We start from the raw sequence: 23,137 nt of genomic DNA, 5'->3' as shown, positions 1-23,137 counted from the left end.
AGAGCATGTTTGGCAGTGTGGTTGCGGGTGCTTTTCAAATAACTTTTCGTGCTAAAATACATGCCAATGATGTTTTTTCATTTTTTAAAAATCCTTTTTGACATCAGCACATCAAAACAATCCAAAACATACAAACCATATTAAATTTTAGCAAAAAAAAAAAATTCAAATTTTTTGGAAACACAGCCGCAACCGCGTTCCCAAACGAGCTCTAATTAAGGAAAGCAATCTCAGTTTCTCACTTATGTCATAATCATCCAAATAAAAATAAATAAATAAAGCATTTGAATACCATAATAAAACAATATGTCACATAATATAATATCATGGAGGAGGACTTGGCTACTGACCAAGTCTCCATTGCACATTTAATGCCATTGCCGGTTAGTCTCAAACTAAAAGAAATTCTGCTCGAAACAGAGATGAAAAGCCTTCGCCTTGGCCTTACCCTTCTTTTCTGCTTATGTTTCTCTTCTTCTTTCACAAAATCCTTGGCAGCAGACACCATAGCTGCAAACCAAAACATCACTGATGGGGAGACCATTGTATCAAGTGGTGGAAACTATGGAATGGGGTTTTTCAGCCCTGGAAATTCCACAAAACGATACTTGGGAATATGGTACAACAGGATATCTAAAGGAAGAGTTGTTTGGGTTGCCAACAGAGAAAAACCAGTCACTGATAAATCCGGAGTTTTCAAGGTCGATGAAAGGGGAATCCTCATGCTTTACAATCAGAACAGCAGTGTTATTTGGTCTTCCAACATATCAAGGCAAGCTCGAAACCCTGTTGCGCAGCTTTTGGAAACAGGAAATCTTGCTGTCAGAAATCTAGATGATCCAAGCCCGGAAAACTTCTTGTGGCAAAGTTTCCACCATCCGGGGAATACATTTCTACCAGGAATGAAAGTTGGACGTATAGCTTCAGGCTTGGATGTGATCATATCGTCGTGGAAGAGCACAGATGATCCTTCTCCAGGTGATTATACTTTTGAGGTAGACCCCATGCGTTTAGAGTTGGTTGTCAATCATAATTCAAATTTGAAGTCTCGTTCAGGGCCATGGAATGGCATCGGGTTTAGTGGTCTGCCTTATTTGAAACCAGATCCAATTTATAACTATACCTTTGTTTTTAATGACAAGGAGGCATACTTCACTTTTGATCTGTATAATATTTCTGTTATTACAACATTGGTTTTGTCTGAAGAAGGTATCATGAATCGGCTTACTTGGATTGATCGAACTAATAGTTGGATTGTGTACGCGAGCGCACCCGCGGACAACTGCGATAATTATAATTTATGTGGTGCTTATGGAAGGTGTAACATTGGCACTTCTCCTGCATGTAGTTGTTTGGACAGATTCATGCCGGGAAACCAAGAACAGTGGCAAAGGGCAGATTGGTCTGGTGGATGTGTTCGAAGGATGCCATTGGATTGCAAGAATGGAGATGGATTCATCAAGTATTCCAACGTCAAAGTGCCTCAAGCGAATAATTGGATGGTTAATATAAGCATGACCACGGAAGAATGCAGGACGGAATGCTTGAAGAATTGTTCTTGCATGGCTTATGCCAATTCAGATGTAATAGCAAAAAGTGGATGCTTTCTCTGGTTTGATGAACACCTGATTGATATCAGACAGTATACAGATGATGGGCAGGATCTTTACATTAGGATGGCTTCCTCTGAAGCAGGTAAGTACACATTTTTGGCTTGGTATCCAAGAACATATTGCTCTGCATAAATATTTTGAAGAAAGATTCTGGAATTTTCAGTTTTATCTTGTTCAAGAATTTTTTTTCTTTTTAAAAAATAACAAAAAGAACCAGCCGCCTAACTTGAACAGTTAGAGGATTGAATTTGAACCCAATATGGATATGTTGTTTTCTAGAAAGGAGAAAAAGAAACATCTATTTTTAACTTCGTCGAAGTTGAGATTTTGGCATCGACTTGTTAATCTCTGTTCACATTACAAAAAAGACTAAATGGCCTCAATGATTCACAATAGCATGTCAGGAGATTTATTGTAAATTCAAGCAGTGTAATTATAGTTTTGCTCTTAACAATTGTCTTGGTATTAGGGGTAAAATTATATTTTTATGGGATCCAAATGTCATTTGAGAATTTATCAGGGGCAAAGATGTCATTCACATTTATAATACACGATAAAAATACTCTTTTGCCCTTGAAATTTGATAAAAAATGATCTTCTGCTAAGGGTTTCTTTCGTCCTTTTCTTTTAATTTGCATAGTGAAATAACGCTTATATCCCTGGGTGCTCAGAAAAAATGATATTGCAGGGAAGGGTTTATTTGTCTTTGCATTATTTTTGTACAATAAATTACGTTGTTGACCTTTGACTTTCCAAATTTAAAGAGTAGCTTGTGAAGGCGTTGTAGTCTTTGCACCGTGGCTTTTTTTTTAATGGCATGCCTTTGGGTCTCTTTTTGTAATTTTCCTTATTAAAATATTAATGAATCGATAAAATATAACGATGCCTGCCACGCACGCATCAGAGTCCTCCGTGCTATTTCAGAGGCACGTGTGGCCAATTACGGTGGCAAAAAAAAATTTAATTGTTATCTCATCTATTGCGCAAAGATGTTCTCCAAGGTGAGTGGCGATTCGATGGCAAAGAGGTTTTTTCTCTTGCTCTTCATTTCTCTCTCCTGGATCTTGATTTTTGTGTCAGGCTTTGAAAAATTTTGTTTTGTCCTCCATTTTATATTTGTTTTAGGTTTAATCCTTACTCTTTTGATTTCTATTTGCTTTGATTTTAATGCTTCTTGAAGTTTTTTTTCAATTTCATCCCTCTCTGCATTTAATTTAATTTGTTTTTTTGTTTACAATCCGCTCCTCATTCTTTTGCTTGTTGTTTTTTCATTCTTTTCATTTTTTATTTTTTTTTATTTTGTCCTTTAGAATATTAATTCATTTTTTTCAAATTTTGGTCCTCATTTTTTTCATTACTCTTTTTCTATCCTTTTTTTCATTTATTTTGTTTTCAATTTAGTCTCTAATTAGTTTCTTTCAATTATTTTTTTGTGTAAGATTTGATCGTCATTGTTTATTTTTTTTTAATTTTTTATAATTCAGGATTTTGATTTGTGATTATTTCTACCTTTTATAAGGTTGTCCTATTCTCATGACCCGGTTCACCAGTTTCAATGATTTACCTCATTTGAGTTCGGTAATTTTTTAAATTATTTTTAGATTTTTTTTTATCATTTGACATTGAATTATTAGGCTATGAGCTTTGTGATTTGTTCATCTTTTTTTTTGTGATGTTATCCCCACCTTATATCTTGGGTCACAAGTTGGTCGGGTTAAGTTTCTTAATTTAGTCCGGGTGTAGAATTTAACGGTTTACAGATTTAAGAGATTGCCTTCGATTAATGAAGTTAACATGGACATGGGTTTCCGTTGTTTTTTTGCTTTTTTTTAAATCATTTTTTTCCATCCTTTACCATTATGTTATTTTTTTATTATTTTCTTTCTATGAGATTTTTATGGTCAATTTTAAAATAACATGGGTCGCCTTGCTTCTTTTTTTTTTTTGCCTTTGTTAAATTTAGATTTTCTAAAGGAATTTTGTTTTTGAATTCAATTGAATTAATTGATTTTATCATCCAACATTTAAGTTTTTAGGTGTTGAGCCCGGGTCAAGAATTTAATGGATTACAGGTTTGAGAATTTAACCCGAGTTTACAAGGTGTACATTGTTTTGATATTTTTTCTTCCATGAAAAATATAATTGGTCCTATTTTGGTTTTTTATTAAATTTATTGATTGCATCCCTGATATTTAATTTGAGGCAATACTTGAGGAATTTTGTTTTTTAAAATTAGTATTCTTTGTTTATTTTTATTTTTTTCTATTTAGTTATAGTATTCTTTGTTTATTTACCTCTTTTTTTCTATTTAGGTATCCCAGTATTATGTCTTGAGTCATGGGCTCAACAGGTTCACTAGGTTTGGCTCAACCATTTTTTTCATTGCTTTTTAATATTTTTGGATCTTGAGTCAATGATCATAATCTTGGATTTTGTTCTTATTAAAAAAAATACGCGTCGTCTCGATAATTTTTGGATCTTGAGTCAATGATCATAATCTTGAATTTTATTCTTATTAAAAAAAAAAATTACGCATCGTCTCGATATCTTTTATGCGATAAAAAAATGATAGGTCTGCAACGTTGCGCGAGCAACCTATCAAATAATGATTGTCCGCTTGGTTCTGCTCGCGGGTTTTGACAACCTTACTTGGTTTTGTTGGCGTTTTGTATTTTAATACTTTTTTTTCATTGATTTTTTTTTCTCGATTTCATCCTTTTACATTTTTATTCTAGGGGATTGACAATCATTATTTTTTTAGCTCTTTTTTTATGATGTCGAGTCGTTGATTTTTTTCGTTCTTTAAAATCCAATAATAGCACTTGGGCATCATTTTTTTACACTGCAGAAAAAAATCGGCCCAACCCAAGCGTGGGTCATCTATTTAGTCTCTCCTATTTGCTTTCATACTCACACGTGCCAACTTTTAAGTGCCAACACACCGTGCAAAAAGCAAGAGTCAACCATCCATATGCACAGTCAATTGTGTTCAAATGTCATCTTGACAATGAAATTAAAAATATGTTCAAGTGTCACTGTCTGCCTTCAGGTGGAAGTATTTCTCCAAATTAATTACTGAGTAATGGCTATTTTTCTTGTAGCTGCTGCAAATCAAGGTCAAGGGGGCTCCAAATGGAATAACAAAGTTGCTGTTATATTGGGCTCAGTATTGGCACCATTGCTCGTCGTATGCCTGGGCATATGTTTGCTCATACGGAAGAAAAAGATGGAGCAAAACAAATATACTAGCAGTCATGGTAGGTCAAGTAAGTAACATTTACCCTTAAATCAATTCTCTGATTTTGTTTTCTGTGGGAATGTTTATTTTGGACCATGATTAAATATGGAAACTCGTGATACTGAAAATGCAAGTAACTATGAGAAGAAGGCTTGTTTCAGTTCATATTTGACCCTCTGTAGTATTTTGTAGTCATGAATGAGATGCATGGGGTTATAACTTGTAGGATTAGAAAGAAGATTGCAACTACATTGTTTTGTTTATACCCTCTTTACCATTTCACAGGGAAGGAGCAGATTCCAGAAGATAACTTCACAATACCTTACCAGGAGGAGGATCTTGATCTACCACACTATGACTTGAATACATTAGCTATTGCTACCAATGGCTTCTCATTCAGCAATCTGCTTGGGGAGGGTGGATTTGGACCGGTTTATAAGGTAACACATTGAGCTTTTGACACAACACATAACGAAGATAAAACTACGGTTCTCAAACCCTAAGATTACAAATTTAATTGTAGAGAAATCTAGAGAAAATTATCTGGTATTTTTATTGAATCTGAATAATTGTCTGGATTCTCTAAAAATAAACTAGACATCTCCTATTTATAATAGTTTTAATCCTTTTATAGAAAAGAATTCCTAATTAAAACTTTCATAACTAATAGAATAATAATTAAATTAAAATTCTCAAGCTACGTAGAAAAGGCTTCATATCATATGCTTCCGTGTTTCTTTGCGGACTTATCATCAGGTTTGGCCTTGACAATTTGGTCCATAAATTCCTATGATAATTACTACAACAATCTCCCCCACTTAAGAAAAACTCATCCTCGAGTTAACTTCAGTATTTGGAAAGTACTTGTAATGCTTAGCAATATTGAAGGTCCTGGATATGCTCATACTATTTTGAAGATCAATAACATAAGCATTATCACTGATTTTCTTCAGCACCTTGTACGTACCATACTTCTTCATCTTCTAGTTATTATAGGTGCCTACTAGGATCCTCTCCTTGTGTAGGAAATCATTCTCATGTCTCCTTGAAATGATTTAACTTGCATATGCTTGTCTCTTGCGTGTTTATTTTTTACAGTTGTTTCTTAAAGTTTTCTTCTAACCTTTTAATGCATAACTTTCACTTGTTCAACCAAATTCTTCGATGACTTGCTAATCCCATCAGCTTTAGGCACTGAATCTAGATTGAGTACATGATTTGAAGGCTACATGTACACAATCTCAAATGGTGCTTTGCCAATAACACTATGCTTTAAACTCTTGTAAGAAAATTTTGCCTAAACCAAGGCAGCACCCCACTGTTTAGGCTTGTCTCTATAAATGCAACGAATTAGATTGCCTACAATTTTGTTGAGAGACTTTGTTTGGCCATCAGTTTGTAGATAAGCAGTACTACTAAACTTCAAAGAGGAATTAAACATCTTCCACAAGGTTAGCCAAAAATAACTAAAGAACCTATTATCTATATCACACGTGATGGAGTTTGGAACATCATGTAACCTCACTATCTCTTTGAAAAATATCCTAGTCACACTAATAGCATTCATAGTCTTCTTGTAATGTATAAAATGGACCATTTTTTTAAATATTTATCTACAATAACAAAAGCAAAATCAATACCATGTTGGGCTCGTGGAAGACCTAGCACAAAATCCAAGAAAATATCTTCTTATATATGTTCAGGTATAGGTAGAGGCATGTATAAACCAATGTTTTGGGATTTCCCTTTAGTTGTTTGAAACGTAAAACAATGTTGAACAAATCCATTTGCATCATGTTTGAGTTGAGGCCAATAATACTTATCCTCCAAAGTTGACATTGTTTTGTCTGTTTCCTCATGACCCTATAATCTGCTACTATGCAAGTCTTGAGTTAGTTTTTCAAGTAAGGATGTGTGAGGAACACACAATCAATTACCTTTCATACCTTTCATCAAATAACCATTATGTATATGGAAATCTCCATTAACTTGACCATGATAACATTTTTTTTCTATATCTCCTGAAAATGAGCATCTTCAACATACAACTCCTTCGAACACTCAAAACCTAAGTATCTCTATAAAAAGTGCAACTCGCCTACTGAATACATCAACCACTTCGTTCTGAACTCTAACTCTATGCTTTAGAATGAAACTAAACTTTAAAGGAATGTAATTTGTTTAGTCATCATATTTGTATTGATTTTATTTTGACTATTTAAAGACTTAAGAGCTTGATGATCTGAATATTAGATAAAATATTTATTAATCAATTAATGCTCCTAAATCTTTAAATCCTTTACAACATTATAGAGTTTTTATCATAGGAAGTCCACTTTAAATGAGTTTCATTCAACTTCTCACTGAAAAAAGGCTATAGAATGTTTCTTTTGGGAAAGAACTCCTTTAATACCACTTCATAAGCATCACTTTCAACCTACTATCATTATTCAAATGAGGGTTCTCCTTTATTAAGGTAAAATTTTGTTTTTTTTCCTCATACCACTTAAAAATCCCCTTCTTCAAACATTTGGTGATCAACACTATAATGCTACTAAAATTTTGAATAAATCTCATATAGAAAATAACTAATCCATGAAAACTTTGCACATCATTGATTGTCTTGGGTTTAGGCTAATCATGAATTTCTCCCACTTTCTCTTAATCAACTTCAACTCCATCACCTCATACTATAAAACCCAAGAATAACAACTTACTAGTCATAAAGCTACACTTCTTCAAACTCATATACAAATTGTTTTTCAGCAACACCTATAGGACACTTCTTAAGTGCTTAATATGATTTATTTCATTGTGACTAGACATAAGGATATCATCAAAATAAGCCATAATAAATTTATTTATGAAAGGTTGCAAAACCTGATTCATCAGTATTATGAATGTGTTTGGTGCATTTATTAACCTGAATGATATGACTAACCACTCATACAACCCATTCTTTGTCTTGAAAGTCATTTACCACTCATCATCTAGTTAAATCTAAATCTGATGGTACATACTCCTTAAGTAAATCTTTCAAAAACTTGTTGCACCATACAACTGATCTAGTATATCATTCAATCGTGGAATTAAAAACTTGTATCTCATAGTGATTTTGTTGATAACGCGACTATCAATACATATATACCAACCACCATTATTCTTTAGTGTCAGTAAAGTAGGGATAACAAATGGACTTAAGCTCTCTTGAATCAACCATTTCTTCAATATTTTTTTATATTTTCTTCATCAAGATCTTCCTCTTTTTTGGGCTCATCATATATTGAGGCAAATTTAAAAGACTAACCATGTTATCAAATCAATCAAGTGTTAGATATCATATGTAAAAGGTAACTCATCTAATAGCTCATATGAAATAACTTCCTGAAACTTCTGTAATAAAAACTTAACAACTTTAGGGACCTTTACAACCTTGTCAACTTCTTCAAACAATAAGAAGAACTTCACAATTAAAGCATTTACTTCATTTATCTTCTTCAAATCTGTTTTAATTTCTTACAAAGACTATGTAATAGTAATAAAGAATGCCTTTCCTCTAGCCTTTTAGGCTTTTGGTTAAGAATTCCCCGAGGCATCAAAGTAAAATCGATCCCATCTTTTACAAACCTTTAGATGTTTTCCCATCTTCTATGCCATATATTCATATCATATTGTCATGGCCTAGCAAACAACAAGTTACAAGCGTTTCTATTAACTACTTCACCATAAACTTCATTAGTATACTTGCCTATGGAAAAAAAAAAAAAACTTTACATCTTTCAATTACTGTTATGTTTGGTACCTCTTTAATCGAACCTATAATGTAAGGCTCAGGATGTTTCTCAATTTACAAACTCAATTCAATAGTTATTTCCTTACTAATAACATTCTCTCAACTATTGTTATCAATTATAAGGTTAAAAATATATTGGTTTTATCGTGCATCTAGTATAAAAAAGCTTATGTTGCTTTGTCTCATTATTAATTTCTGGTGCCAACAACAAACATCTCACCATATAAGCTGGACCATCATCATCCTCATATTCACCTTCCTCATTAGGTTTATAACACTCCTCCGAATATAATTTTGTACCTTGTCTACATGTTTTATCCTCGCATTCAACCATGTTCATAAGCCTCTTTTGAGGATAAACATTGGATCTATGGCCTTCCTAATTGCATCTTTAACACTTTATGGGAGGTGACTTGGCATATGGATAATCTCTCTTCTAGTTATCCCTGTCAGGAATTGCTTATGGCCTATTTTTATCATAGTCGGAGCTTGCATTAGCTTGATTGGATTGGTTGTTTATTGTCTGTGATAACTTACCTTTCTTAGAAGGTGTAAATCAATGCTCAATGGTAAGAACCCTCATTTGATATTCAAATCTCGTATTAGTTCTCTCCTATATCAACATCTTTATCATTAGACCCATATTTTATGCATTTGTAACATTTAACAACATCTGAAGCCCAATTTTATCTCTAATTGTATATTTCAACTCCTCTACATATATAACAACTTATTGTTAGTGAATATGATTTATAGTCAATCAGTTGGTTACACGTAACACTGATTTTATTAATGTAAAGCATATTTATTATTAATAAAAGCTTTCTTATCTTTAATATTCAATTATATTTTATAAATAAATCTAATATTTGATTAATGCATCTAAAGTAAAGATAATATGTGGAATAAAAATGTTTTACATAGAACATTACAAAGTTGTTATAATTATAAGATTTTTATTATATTACATCATTATTCATAAATGTTCCTTATCCATGTTCTATTAAGACTGAATATTAATTAAAGTTGTTGAAACTGATGTATATTATGTTATTTTCTTTATGAACGGAAGTAGCTGCTCTCATAAACTAAGGTATGAGGGATATTTAAAACTAATATGCAGGTGTTTGTCACATGACATGAACACTGAACTAACCTGCAATTGAGGTCCACATTCAACGTTATGACGTATTAGCATAAAAAATCATTTTAATAACTTATTTATATATTTTTATATTTGGCAGGGTGTGTTTAAAGATGGCCAAGAAGTAGCTGTGAAGAGGCTTTCCAAGGAATCCAGACAAGGGCTTGATGAGTTCATGAATGAAGTTAAATGCATCGCGCAACTTCAGCACCGAAACCTTGTAAAGCTGCTAGGATATTGCGTTCAACTAGATGAGAAGATTTTGATATATGAATACATGCCCAAGAAAAGCCTGGACTTCTACATAAATGGTAAGAACCTGTTAAATTGATAAACTTTTATTAGGTGATTAATTATATGGATTATATATTGGATTAAATGAGCATATATATATATATGCAATGGACAGATAAAAAGCAAAGCAAGTCCCTGGATTGGACTCAGAGGTTTCAAATCATCAATGGCATATCAAGAGGACTACTTTATCTTCATCAAGACTCCAGACTAAGAATCATTCATCGAGACCTTAAACCGAGCAACATTTTGCTAGATGAAGAGATGAATCCTAAAATCTCAGACTTTGGCATGGCTAGAAGTTTCGGAGGGAATGAAACCGAAGCAAATACAAAAAGAGTAGTAGGAACATAGTAAGAAATTGATATTCTTTTTCTTCATTTCTTTATTTCGAGAAGAAAATAAAATGTTTAGAATTACCTTCATATATTGCTTGAAATTCATTGATCAATTTGCTGATATTGTGCAGTGGTTATATGTCGCCGGAGTATGCGATTGACGGTCTATTCTCGATAAAATCCGATGTGTTTAGCTTTGGTGTCTTGGTGTTAGAGATTGTAAGTGGGAAAAGAAATAGGGGATTTCATCATCCAGGACATCAACTCAACCTTCTTGGTCATGTAAGGGCTAAGTGATCTCTTTTTTTTCTCCCCTAATCTCTTTTATTGGCTATGTTAAAACAAGTGTATTAACAAAATGTGTCTTAAAATTTCCAGGCATGGAAACTGTTCAAAGAGGGAAGAGCTTTGGAGCTGGTCGATGATTTAATAGTGGAAACCTGTAATCAAAATGAAGTGACGAGGTCAATCCATATTGGTCTATTATGTGTTCAACATTCCCCAGGAGATAGGCCAAGTATGTCAACAGTGGTACTAATGCTGGGTGGTGAGGGGACACTGGCTCAACCAAACGAGCCTGGTTTTTACACAGAAAGAAAGTTGATTGATGCAAGTTCTTCATCAAGCAAGCAAGAATCTTGCTCTGTCAATGAAGTTACTGTCACATTAATTGATGCTAGATAAGAGGAAATTCATGTCAAGTTTAGACATTCTGAAGAGCTTTGAATCTTTTGGGGGTGGGAACGCCATGGTTGGCTTTCGGCAGTAAAATGTATTTCTATCCTTTCACGTTTCAAGGATAAAGTTTTGAGGAATTCAAAGAGAAAGGATAAATTACATTTGATTGTAAAAATATGATCGAGAACGTAGGGTTTGTTTTTTTTTTTTTTTTAACAAGAGTGTAATTGTCATCAAAGGTGTTCCGTTGCGTGTATTATATATTATTATTAACAAAATCTAATTCCAGAGGGAAAAACATTGTTCATTAACAAAAAAAAAAAAAATATTAAAGGATGAGAGGATTTTATTGTTCCTTTTCTCGTATAATTCTATTTATTTTAAATTTTTTTTTCTTTGGTTTTTTTTAACCTATATTTTTCTTTTCAATTTTAATTTAATTTTTTAATATTTGTTTTATTAGGATTAAGCTTTATAAGTATTTTCAATTTACTTTTTACGAGATTATCCTAAACTTATAATCTAAACTGTAGGTTTGACAGGTTAACTCTAATATTTTTTCCTTCTAGTTTCATCATTCAACATTGGATTGATTGAGAATTAAGTTTTGTGATTTATTTTGATTTGTTTTCTATAAAGTTATTCTCGTCTCATGACTCGGGTCACAAGTTTGGTGAATTATTTTTTGTGCTATTTTTTTAATCGACGTTTTTTTTTCAATTTTATATTTCAAAACTGGGTTAATTGAAAATCTAATTTTATGATTTGTTTTCTATTGGATTATTCTAATTTCATGACGTAAGTCGCAGGTTTGGCAGGTTAAACCCAGTTTACTCGGGTTATTTTTTGGGTTATTTTTTTAATTGATTTTCTTTTTCAGTTTAATCCTTCAATAGTGGGTTTATTGAAAATTTGTTTTTGTAATTTGTTTTTATTTTTTTATATGGAGTTGTCATGATCCCATAACTTGGTCGAAGATTGGTAGGTTACCCTATGTTAACCCGAATTGATCAAATATGTTGTTGTCTCAATGTTTATTAAATAAAATATCATCTTAAATATTTATTTTGAGTCAAATATGCTTTTATAATTTACTATGTTTTCGATTTTATTCTTTAATATTGAAATGATTGAGAATTTGAAGTTCATGATTTTTTTTTATTTACTTTTTATAAGGTTAACTTAGTCTAATGATCTGAGTCATGAGTTTGGTAGAGTAACTCAGGTTGACACAAGTTATTTTTTTTTCCTCTTTTTAATTTGATTTTTCTCAATTTCACCATTCAACATTGGGTTAATTAGATATTAAGTTTCATTATTTGTTTCAATTTTTTTTTCTATAGGGTTGTCATGATGTCATGACTCGAGCTGTTATTTGACTAGTTATATAGTCCAGGTTAAATCAGATCAATCCAATATGTTGTCATCTTAATATTTATAAAAAAATATCATCTTGATTTTTTTAGTCATACTAAGTTTTTATTAGTCATTCAAGTTATCTTTGAACCTGCTAAGTTAACTGAATCATATCAAGACAACCCCTCACAATTGTTTTCTATTAGAAAACATGTTAACAATATATGAATATTTTTTTAAGTTAAAAAAATTAATTTAAACCGCCGTATAGCGTGTGCCAATATAAATGAAATTTTGATTTCGGTGCAACTTAATTCTTTATTACTTGGTAATTAGCTAAACCTATTCTTATATAGTTTTTTTATTTTTCAACTATTCTTATATTCATGCTACTGGTAAGATTTTAAGTTAATTTTCATATTCATGCTACTAGTAAGATTTTAAGTTTATTTTCAATGCAAGAGAACAAAGCATTTATATTATGGATGTGTTTTTGGATATCATGAGCTTTTTTTAATTAGAAAATAAAAGGATGATGTTTATGCTTAATAAAATAAATTTAAAAAATAAATAAAATGATAAATTAAAAAAGAGGTATTAATGCTAATTAAATAATAACACAAGAAGTTCATATTTCTAGTAAAAAAAAGTGTAAATGTTTTACACTGGCCTGTCTATTTTATTTTATATATTTTTATTTATTTTATGTCCGAGGTTAATTTTCAATGTTAATAACAAATATTTTTTATTTTTACAAGTTTTCTGTTAAAATACAAATCATTTATATAAACAAATTATAATAATTTTTTCAAAATATTATAGAACTAAGAAAATATTTAAAAAAATAATCATTATTTAAAAAAATTAAGCAAAATAATTTAAAAATTAAGAAGGAGGATATTAATCAATTAGGAAAACACAAAGAATAAAAAGAAAAAGAGAGAGAGAGAGAGAGGTGCCAGGTGAGGCTCATATCCCTAGCCATGCTTGGCCTATGCCTGTGGCCAGGCATAAAAAAGCTTAAGTATGTCAGGCTATGTTTTTTTTTTACTTTCTTTAAAGAGGTGGATGATGCATTGTTTATTCCTGTTTTTTTTTTTTTTTAATATATAACACTATAACAGGTTCTCTATAGCGATAAATGACCTCTCCCTTGCTTGTTATCTGCTCTGACTAGAAAATTGAAGTCAAGATTTTTATACCTTAAAAATTATTTTTTAATTTATTTTTATTTAAAAATAATTCTAAAATATCTTATAAATCTTGAGAAATTATTTGGAACCCTGAAATATTATAAAATCACTTTTAAAAAAATAAAAATAAAACAACCAATAAAAAAAATAAAACAAACCCGATCTACTTTGTAATAAATTAGAATGAATTTGAGTTTTTTATTTTGGAATATTTTCATCAGTTTTGAGAGGTATATATGTAAAAGAATAAGTTTTGATAATTGTTCTATATTAAAAATATTAATTTGAAATAATTATATTTGGTAGATTGGACTTCAAACATGAAGAAAAACTTGAAAATTTGTTTTTGCATATAAAAATGTTTTTAAAAAAATTGAAAATTTTTTATTTTTTTTATTTTTTTTAAATTAATATTTTAATTATTTTGATGTATTGATATTAAAAATAATTTTTTTTTTAAAAAAATTCTTTTAATATATTTTTAAATAAGTTGTGTTAAAAAAAAACAATCTTCACTTCACTCCCAAACAATCTATTACGGTTTAAGAATTCAGCTGTTTATTAAAGCCAAATATCTGGGCTATGCGACTCCTGGGCATGGTTCAATTGGTATGCCAGCCAGCCAGCCTAGTGATGGATCATGCCAGCCAGCCTAGTGATGGATCATGCCAGCCTAGTCCAGCCTATGCTCATTAGTCATTTTACACGTCTATTCACACATTAATTTGTAGCCAATGCAGCGGCAATTATGACTTTTTTTATGTGATTATTGCACTTGTAGTTTACCCAATTTTTTAATTCTTTCTTGAGTACTTGATTTTTTCTATATATTTTCTCTCTCTTTAACACTTGATTTTTCCTCGAAACATTCTGAAGGAAAATCCCATTAATTTCCAAATGCGGATTTTGATGGTGAGCTTGAAAATATGCCCTTTTTTTTCCTGATTTGCTAAATATGTCTGATAACATGAATTTTGAAGAAATTATCAAATATTTTTCTTTTATTTCCATTGTAAAGTCAACAGCACTTCTAAAAAAAAAAAATATATATATATATATATAGGAGAAAAATGAAAATCACTCTAGTGGTGACATTTTAATCATGAATTTACGGAAAATACTACCGCACTAGATTTTCTTCAAAAAGCAATGGGAGCCGAATGACATTATACTGACATAGAACTGTTCATGTAATTTGTGTTGAGCTGTGAGTTAAATATTTTAATTTTTATAAAAAAATTTATATATAGATGTTTTTAATGTATTTTTATAGTTTAAAAAATTTAAGTTCAAATAAAAGATTTTATGTATAGATGTAATTAAATAAGTCGAGAACTATATATGCGAATAAATAAATAAAAAATCATTAACAACGCTTAAAATAAAACTTGAAAAATCAAGAGACTGATATATATATTAAGATATTTCATATCAAAACATAAAATATTTACCCGATTGTGTTTGCTAAATTTGTTTATTAAAACAAATTTTTCTATTTAAGTAAACGATAATAGAAATAGAGAAATAAATTAAATTGATCGAATAAAATAAAAGCGGAAAAAATATCATGCAAGACTGCACATATTAGAATTATTATCTGAAAATAAAAAAAATTTATTTTACAAAATAAAGTTCATCCATACAAAAGATAAAAAAAAATTATAAATGAATAAAAAAAATTCTTCAAATTTAAATGCATAACTAAAAAAATAATCATCCTTTAAAAGAAGTTGTCAAAACAAAATGAAAGAGAGAATGGGTACTAATTAATTATAAAACCATAAAAAATGAATCATTAATAATAAAAAAAAGAATTAGAAAAAAGAAAAAAAAGCAAAGGCAAGGCTTTATTGGGTCTGGCTTGCCCACGTAGCCCATTTTGTCAGGGCTTGTGTAATTGGGCCCTTAAATTTTTTTTTTTTTGCAATTGGGACGGACGACATGTTGTCTGCCTCAAATTTTTTTGAAAAAAAATTAGACATTGTGTCATTTGACTTGCCTAGATTCCAACTATTGTGGTGACTGAAAAATCAGGACTTAAGTTTTTTTACCCAACAACTCGTTTTCAACAAATTTTTTACCCAAAGCACCTATAAAACATCGTAGGCATCATGATAAATCTATCCATAACATCAAAAAACTACTCAAAAAACCGAAATCAACCTGAATTTAGATTTGTTTTTTTACGAATTTTAAAGATACAAAAACACTTAATATAAATTCTTCTCAACAAATAGAACCATTTGACATAAATATAATCCGTTTTGGTTGCCTAAATCGGTGTTAACGACACTTTTCTCTCTCTATTGTCAAAATCCATAGACCTCCCTCTCTCCTCTCTCAACCAGGAACTAAAAAATAACAAAAATAAACTTTTGTATCAAAATTGAATTGGAAAAAAATTTGTGGTACCAAAATTGTATATTTTGCGTGGTTTTTAAAGTTTAAAAACCAATGTTTGACTTCTTTTTTATTTTTGCCCCTCTTATTTCAATCCCACATTTTCAAAAAAAAAAAAATCAATTGGTTTTCAATTAGGATTAAATTGGTGGAAAAAAAGTTTGAATATCAAATTAAATAAACATAAAATTTTGTATAATCCATTCTAAATAATCCAAGAGAGAATCCTTGCATAGTGAAAAACCCACGTCTTTATTGGTGGCAGAAGAATATAATGTCAAATTATTAACCCTAAGAACAAATGGGCCGGCGAAAAGACTTGCTTCTTCTTCTTGTTTTTTATTTTTTTTTCTTGACTGAAAACGCATATTTCTTCCTCATATAGGGAGCAAAATTATTAGTATAATAACAATTTATCAACTCAAGGAATAATTAAGTTGAATGGTTGTTTTGTTTTTTTGTTTTTTTTTTACTTTTCAAATTTATTCTATAAATATATTAAGTTGAAATGAAAAATATGCTTTTAAAATCATTTGTAAAAAATAATCTTGGATTGATTTACAAACTAATATAAAAATAACTTAAAGATTAATAAATTAAAACAAATTATTAATTGCAAATTGGGTTGGCCACCAGCTTCTTAACAGATTTTGTGCACTTTGAAGTAGATGCTGATATTGTTCATCCGTCAATGTTAGAAGTTAGGTCGTTCTAGTTTTTTTTTCTTCTTCTTCTTCTATAAAGTTGGTCATCCCAACCATATAGTTGGTTTAAATAAATTGATTTGAAACTTAAATCATATTTTGAAATCAAATTAGATAAATAATTGATTTATCCGACGATTCAATCAAAATTAATCAGTGATCTGATTATTAAACTGAGTCATTACTTAATGATGTAAATTAAGAGCCCCAAGTAAAAAAAAAAAAAAACTTAATAATATTCCATCATAAATCCAATAAAATTTAAATTTTAGAGCTAAAATCTACTTAGATTTTAGGCTGTAGAAATTCTTTTTAGTTTTGACCCTCTAAAAATAATTAGAGCGCGTTTGATTAAGACTTTGATTTTAGTTGAAAAAGATACAGATATCAGAATCCAAAACGAAAGAGCGCGTCCAGATTAGAATACACGTCGTTTGTATAAGCCACCCTTTCTGCATGTTGAAAAGCCACTGGTTTTTCAAACTAGACGGCCGAACAAGATAAAAGCAAAGACTTATTAAATGCACGTCGTTTACGAAATTATATTTGCTCCGACACAATCAGACAATCATTTGTCCTTTTCTCTCGTCGGCTAACCCTAATTTAAGGCATGAATGTTTGTGCAAGGAAGAAGGTATCCAACACTTTTCTCTTTTATTCTTTTTTATTAGAATTGGAAACAACAATTTATTAAATGTTAAATAGAGCACAAATAAATTATTTTTTCTCATCACCTTATTTGTAAGATGATTTTATTAACAATAATAAATATTTTTAATAATTTGAATGATAAAAATACTTATTGAAATTATCAAATATTGGAGCATATATAATAATTTATTCCATTTCACACATATTTTTACATTTGAATCACGGTAAATCAATAACAATCTTATTCAAGTCTTGGAATCTTATATTACAAAAAGAATGATCCATTTTCCTGTGAAGACGATGTTTAAAAGTGTGGTAATATATAATTGTTTTTCACTTGAAAATACATGAAGATAATATCTTTTTTAGTTTTTAAAAATTATTTTTAATATCAGCATATCAAAACCATTAAAAAAACACAAACTATAAGTATATAGTCAAGAATATAATATAATAAAATGAGATTGAGTTTTTTTTTCTGTTGTATATCTTTAAAATACATGTATTTTAAAAAAAAAAAAAACTCAACCACACTTGGATCTAAAAAAAAAACGTGTGATTTTTATTTTCTTAAAGTGTCTGAATTTAAATCCTTCAAGGCCCACCACGATTCAGGTAGCCACTTGGACCATCATTGAAAAAAAGCCATACTTATCCCTCAGCAAAGGATTGTGACCTCTCTCTGCAATTTGTGTTACCTTCAAGAGGAGGTGATTAATGAAAATGATGGGCAGACACATTCAAGACTAGCTCTTAGATATCACCAGCATCTGAAGGTCTCTAATTTCAATTAAAATCTTGCAAAAAATGTCAAATATACAAGCCATCTTGATGGTCCCACGGACCGAGTACACGTGTTTGGTAAGCACAAGCACCAAGCACCAAGCTCAAGCTCTAAGCTGATTAAATTAGTCTTCTATGACTGTACTGGAGCCGGGATTTAATTCAAAGATTTCTGCATATGAACATTATTCTTAACAAGATTCGAAGAGATAGATTAATAAATAAATAAATAAATAAATAAACAAAGGCAGTCAAAGCTCAAAAGAACATGCATGTCAATGGCAAGATGTTAGTGTAAGCGTTTTTGAACTATTTTTGTCTTGAAGGAATACAGGGTCAGCATTTTTCTGCACTCCGCACGCGTTTGAAATTGTAATATTGGTTTTTTAAAAAATATATATTGTTTTGTAAATATGTTGAAATAATTATTTTTATATTTTACAATTTATTTTTTATATAATATATCAAAACACCTCTAAAAAATTAATTTAAAATAAAAAAAATATTTTTACACCGCATAAACATGTTCGATGACTTTACTGCTTCCTGTGGTTGCTCTTTTCATCACATTTTCCCCTGCACAGTAGAATACCATTACTGGATCATTTCTAGGGGCTTACATCTTGTTTCTTCCCTTTTCTTTCCGTTGGTTATCTTCCATCCTGATCAAATAACAATCTGCAGTGCAGGAAAAAACTATGTGAATATCAATGGATTCCTTTCCTTCACTTCTGTTTTGCTTCTCTTTGTTGCTGATTATAGCTCCATCCACAGCAGTTGACTCCATCAATACAACTCAACCATTTAAAGATGGAGATTTTCTTGTTTCAGCTGGTGGAAGCTTTAAATTGGGATTTTTCAGCTTTGGCGCCTCCAGCAACCGTTACTTGTGCATATGGTATAACCAAATATCTACTACGACTGTAGCTTGGGTTGCTAACAGGGAAACCCCGCTCAATGATTCATCAGGTGTTTTGACGATTTCTAGCCAAGGAATTCTTGTCCTTCTTGATCAAACTGGGAGAAAATTATGGTCTTCCAACTCATCAAGGCCTGCAACAAATCCGGTTGCGCAGCTTTTGGATTCAGGAAACCTTGTTGTGAGAGAGGAGGGTGATAGTAATCTGGAAAATTCCTTGTGGCAGAGTTTTGACTATCCAGGCGATACGTTCCTGCCAGAGATGAAGCTTGGAAGGAACACTGTAACCAGTCTGGATCGGTACATATCATCATGGAAGTCATCTGATGATCCTTCTAGAGGTAATTGGACTTACAGACTTGATCCTGCTGCATATTCTGAGTTAATTGTGATAGAGGACTCAACTGAGAGGTTTAGGTCTGGACCATGGAATGGTATGCGGTTCAGTGGTACTCCTCAACTGAAACTAAATACGATATACACATACAGATTTGTTTATGATAATGATGAGGAATACTACACCTATCAGCTTGTTAACAGCTCATTTCTTTCAAGGATGGTGATAAGTCAGAATGGTGCTGTCCAGCGCTTCACCTGGATTGATCGAACGCAATCTTGGGACCTCTATCTCACAGTGCAAACTGATAATTGCGATCGTTATGCACTTTGTGGTGCATATGCCACTTGTAGCATCAACAACTCCCCTGTATGCAATTGTTTGGATGGATTTACACCTAAAATTTCTAAAGATTGGGATACAATGGATTGGTCAAGTGGTTGCGATAGAAAGACTAAATTGAATTGCTCTGGAGATGGGTTTCGAAAATTCACTGGCATCAAGTTACCTGAAACAAGAAAATCCTGGTTTAACAGGAGCATGAGTCTTGACGAGTGCAGAAGCACGTGCCTGAAGAACTGTTCTTGTACAGCTTATGCAAATTTGGACATTAGCAATAATGGAGGGAGTGGGTGCTTGCTCTGGTTCAGTGACCTTATTGATATGAGACAGTTCAATGAAAATGGGCAAGAAATATACATAAGGATGGCTAGATCAGAACTAGGTATGAAATCCTCTCGCCTCAGATGCAACTCTCTAATGCTGAGATTCTTTTAACTTGCAAATGCAGTACATATTATATGAATTAACTGCCTCAATGACTAGCTTGAAACGCTATCTAACTGCAGGTTTATTTCCTCTTCTAGATTGACCTCTTACTCATTCTGTATCCATAGACATACCTGAACACATTTGTTTCACAACTAATAATGAATTGGATCAGTTTCGCCTCAACAAAAAAAGTGCTTCAACTAATAAAATCCCACCTTATGGGGAGATTGTTGGAGATGTTAAAAAAGCAGTATACTTTTTCGTCACAAAACTGATAAACCTGAGAAGATTGATTGCATTGCCTCCCTACTGATTTTTGTCCATCAACACTACTCAACCACACTATTAAGGTAGTGATGAGGTTTCCTATCTGATTCCTAACTTCCAGCTTCTCTTCTCTTAACTGCCTTGTGTCTAGGCAATGATGGGGGCGTGGAGGCTAAATCCAAAGACAAAAAACAAACGCTTATAATAATCTTAGTGCCATGTGTTGCGATGGTGTTTCTCAGTCTAGCCTTGTTCCTGCTTCTCCGAAGAAAGAAGCGGCAGAAAAAGAGTAAGTTATTCAATCCTTCAAATATTAAATTCCCTCAGTCTAGTCTTTTTCATGCTTAGCAGGGAACATTTATACTTGGATTTTACGGATATGTGGTGTATCAAAAATATGTAAAGGAACTCATTACGTTTGAATTATTAACAGAATATAGAGGACTGTTTGTTGCTTTTGGAGTCATTGTTATGATACTTCGCAGGAAAAATGAAAGATATTCTGGAAACAAGTCAAAATAATAAAGGTAAGGAGGAAGATCTAGAGCTGCCGTTGTTTGATATAAGTACTATGTCTCGTGCAACCGATGACTTTTCTGCGGCCAATATACTCGGACAAGGTGGTTTTGGAACTGTCTATAAGGTAATACTACTTCAGTAAACAGGGACACAATTTCTTGAATTTCGTGGTACAGACTACTGGCAGCACCAACATAGCTCTGTGCGTGGTGTTAGTTTTAGTAAAAAAAGACATGCTTATAACATATATGGAATGGCCATTTACAGGGAATACTAAAAGATGGACAAGAAATAGCTGTGAAGAGGCTTTCAAAGACTTCAAAACAAGGACTCGATGAATTAAAAAACGAAATCAAGCACATTGTGAAACTTCAGCACCGAAATCTAGTGAAGCTTCTAGGTTGCTGCATTGAAGCCGATGAAATGATGCTGATCTATGAGTTCATGCCCAACAAAAGCTTGGACTTTATCTTTGGTTTGTATCTCAAAACCCTAAAAAATTTAGCCAGTGTATTTTACTTAGTTTTGCTGTCATGCAAACTCCAAATCCTACTCTCTTTAATTCGCTTTGATTGAAGCCATAGTTAAAGAAGTGTTGGTAGCAATATCAATTGTTAAAATATGTATCAAGATAAAGGAGAAATCATAAGTACCTCAGCCTGAACCTCTTAAGCTTCCTCCAAAATCCATTTGAAAATGATCTGCTGTGGAAGGGGTTTTTCTGCTTTCCTTGTCACACATGCTGCCTTGGAAATTTTTATTATTGAAAATACATCTAAATATTAGTTTTGTTTTTCTCGTTCCTCCTTTCCATGCATTTACTAGCCTAATAAGAATCACCTAATGAACAAAAATATTGGCAGATAAAACAAGGAACAAGGTACTAGACTGGCCTAAACGCTTCCACATTATCAATGGGATTGCCCGGGGACTCCTTTACCTTCACCAAGACTCGAGACTAAGAATAATTCACAGAGATTTGAAAGCCAGCAACATTTTATTAGATGACGAAATGAATCCAAAAATTTCAGACTTTGGCCTGGCTAGAAGTGTCGGAGGAAGTGAAACTGAAGCCAATACAAATAAGGTGGTGGGAACATAGTAAGTGCTCTACTATTTGCCAGTTGTTTCCCGTCCCTGAAGTTTGATTTAGCATCTTCTAACATTGAATAACCTCCTGCAGTGGCTACATATCACCAGAGTATGCAATTGATGGGCTCTACTCTGTGAAATCAGATGTGTTTAGCTTTGGTGTGATGGTGCTAGAGATAGTGAGTGGAAAGAGAAATAAAGGATTTTGTCATCCAGACTACAAGCTGGACCTTCTTGGATATGTAAGTTTCACTGCAGAAACATTTTAATATCTGTGCATACCAAGCTGCCTGTTAATAAATGTTTAATGCCAGGCATGGAGACTATTTACAGAAGGCAGGTCCTCAGAACTCATTGCAGAATCAATTGTAGAATCATGCAATTTATATGAAGCGCTGCGTTCGATACAAATAGGTCTATTATGCGTGCAACGGAGTCCAAGAGACAGACCAAGCATGTCATCAGTGGTTATGATGTTGGGCAGTGAGAGTGAATTGCCTCAGCCGAAAGAACCTGGTTTTTTTAACACCAAGGATAGTGGTAAAGCAAGTTCTTCATCAATTCAGAGCAAGATTTCAGCTAATGAAATCACCATGACACAACTAGAAGCAAGATAGTTGACTTTTTGTACTGATAGTTTTTTGGTTCATCATACCTGGGACTGAACTGTTCATATAAAATAGTTTCTTTCTTTTCTTTTCTTTTGGTAATCTTTTCACCATTCGGAAGTATAAAGTTATACAATCATTTGTACAGGCATGTGCTTTTTGCCCCCCTTTATGATAATTGTCCAGGCTTTCGTTTGATATGTAAGCTTATGATCTACTGAATATAAAAGGAAAAAGAAAAACAGAATTCATGTTTACAGCAATAGGAATATCTCCCATTGTTTGTATTCTTCAGTTTCAATTCAGGCAAATCCAACGTGAATTCCATTGCTTTCAGTTACATGCATCTAAAGCTTGGAGTCCTCCTCTGCCTTTTTCTTATAATAGCATGCTTCCAAAAGTCTGGGTATTTCTAACACAGTTTCTTTCGTACAAATTT

At 31.9% G+C, this 23,137-nt stretch overlaps 2 protein-coding genes across 3 annotated transcripts; both read left to right on the top strand.

Moving 5' to 3' along the window:
* Positions 1–308: 308 nt before the first annotated feature.
* Positions 309–11,467, top strand: LOC7454389 (G-type lectin S-receptor-like serine/threonine-protein kinase At4g27290). Of its 2 annotated transcripts, XM_024581251.2 has the most exons (8): positions 309–978; positions 1,210–1,695; positions 4,715–4,879; positions 5,137–5,291; positions 9,889–10,099; positions 10,198–10,435; positions 10,552–10,702; positions 10,799–11,467. In XM_024581251.2, the coding sequence occupies exons 1-8, from the start codon at positions 327–329 to the stop codon at positions 11,102–11,104; spliced, it is 2,364 nt and encodes a 787-aa protein (XP_024437019.2). In that variant the 5' UTR covers positions 309–326; the 3' UTR covers positions 11,105–11,467. The 2 variants fall into 2 exon arrangements, with proteins under 2 accessions (XP_024437019.2, XP_024437016.2); XM_024581248.2 differs by having other exon boundaries at positions 309–1,695.
* Positions 11,468–18,728: 7,261 nt separating this feature from the next.
* On the top strand, positions 18,729–22,961 carry LOC7454388 (G-type lectin S-receptor-like serine/threonine-protein kinase At4g27290). Its single transcript, XM_024581252.2, has 7 exons — positions 18,729–20,165; positions 20,631–20,768; positions 20,965–21,122; positions 21,266–21,473; positions 21,862–22,099; positions 22,182–22,332; positions 22,405–22,961. Exons 1-7 carry the CDS (start codon positions 18,896–18,898, stop codon positions 22,705–22,707), a joined length of 2,466 nt encoding a protein of 821 aa, XP_024437020.1. The 5' UTR covers positions 18,729–18,895; the 3' UTR covers positions 22,708–22,961.
* Positions 22,962–23,137: the final 176 nt, after the last annotated feature.

This window comes from Populus trichocarpa, chromosome 11 (genome assembly GCF_000002775.5).
Source record: "Populus trichocarpa isolate Nisqually-1 chromosome 11, P.trichocarpa_v4.1, whole genome shotgun sequence".
NCBI lineage: Eukaryota > Viridiplantae > Streptophyta > Magnoliopsida > Malpighiales > Salicaceae > Populus > Populus trichocarpa.
This window is presented reverse-complemented; position numbering and strand designations above follow the sequence as displayed.

Coding starts and splice junctions, on each gene's coding strand:
- LOC7454389 (XM_024581248.2), top strand. CDS start 327: ATGGAGGAGGACTTGGCTACTGACCAAGTCTCCATTGCACATTTAATG. Junction 1,696..4,714: donor GATGGCTTCCTCTGAAGCAG/GTAAGTACACAT, acceptor TTTTTCTTGTAG/CTGCTGCAAATCAAGGTCAA. Junction 10,100..10,197: donor CCTGGACTTCTACATAAATG/GTAAGAACCTGT, acceptor TGCAATGGACAG/ATAAAAAGCAAAGCAAGTCC.
- LOC7454388 (XM_024581252.2), top strand. CDS start 18,896: ATGGATTCCTTTCCTTCACTTCTGTTTTGCTTCTCTTTGTTGCTGATT. Junction 20,166..20,630: donor GATGGCTAGATCAGAACTAG/GTATGAAATCCT, acceptor CCTTGTGTCTAG/GCAATGATGGGGGCGTGGAG. Junction 22,100..22,181: donor AATAAGGTGGTGGGAACATA/GTAAGTGCTCTA, acceptor AACCTCCTGCAG/TGGCTACATATCACCAGAGT.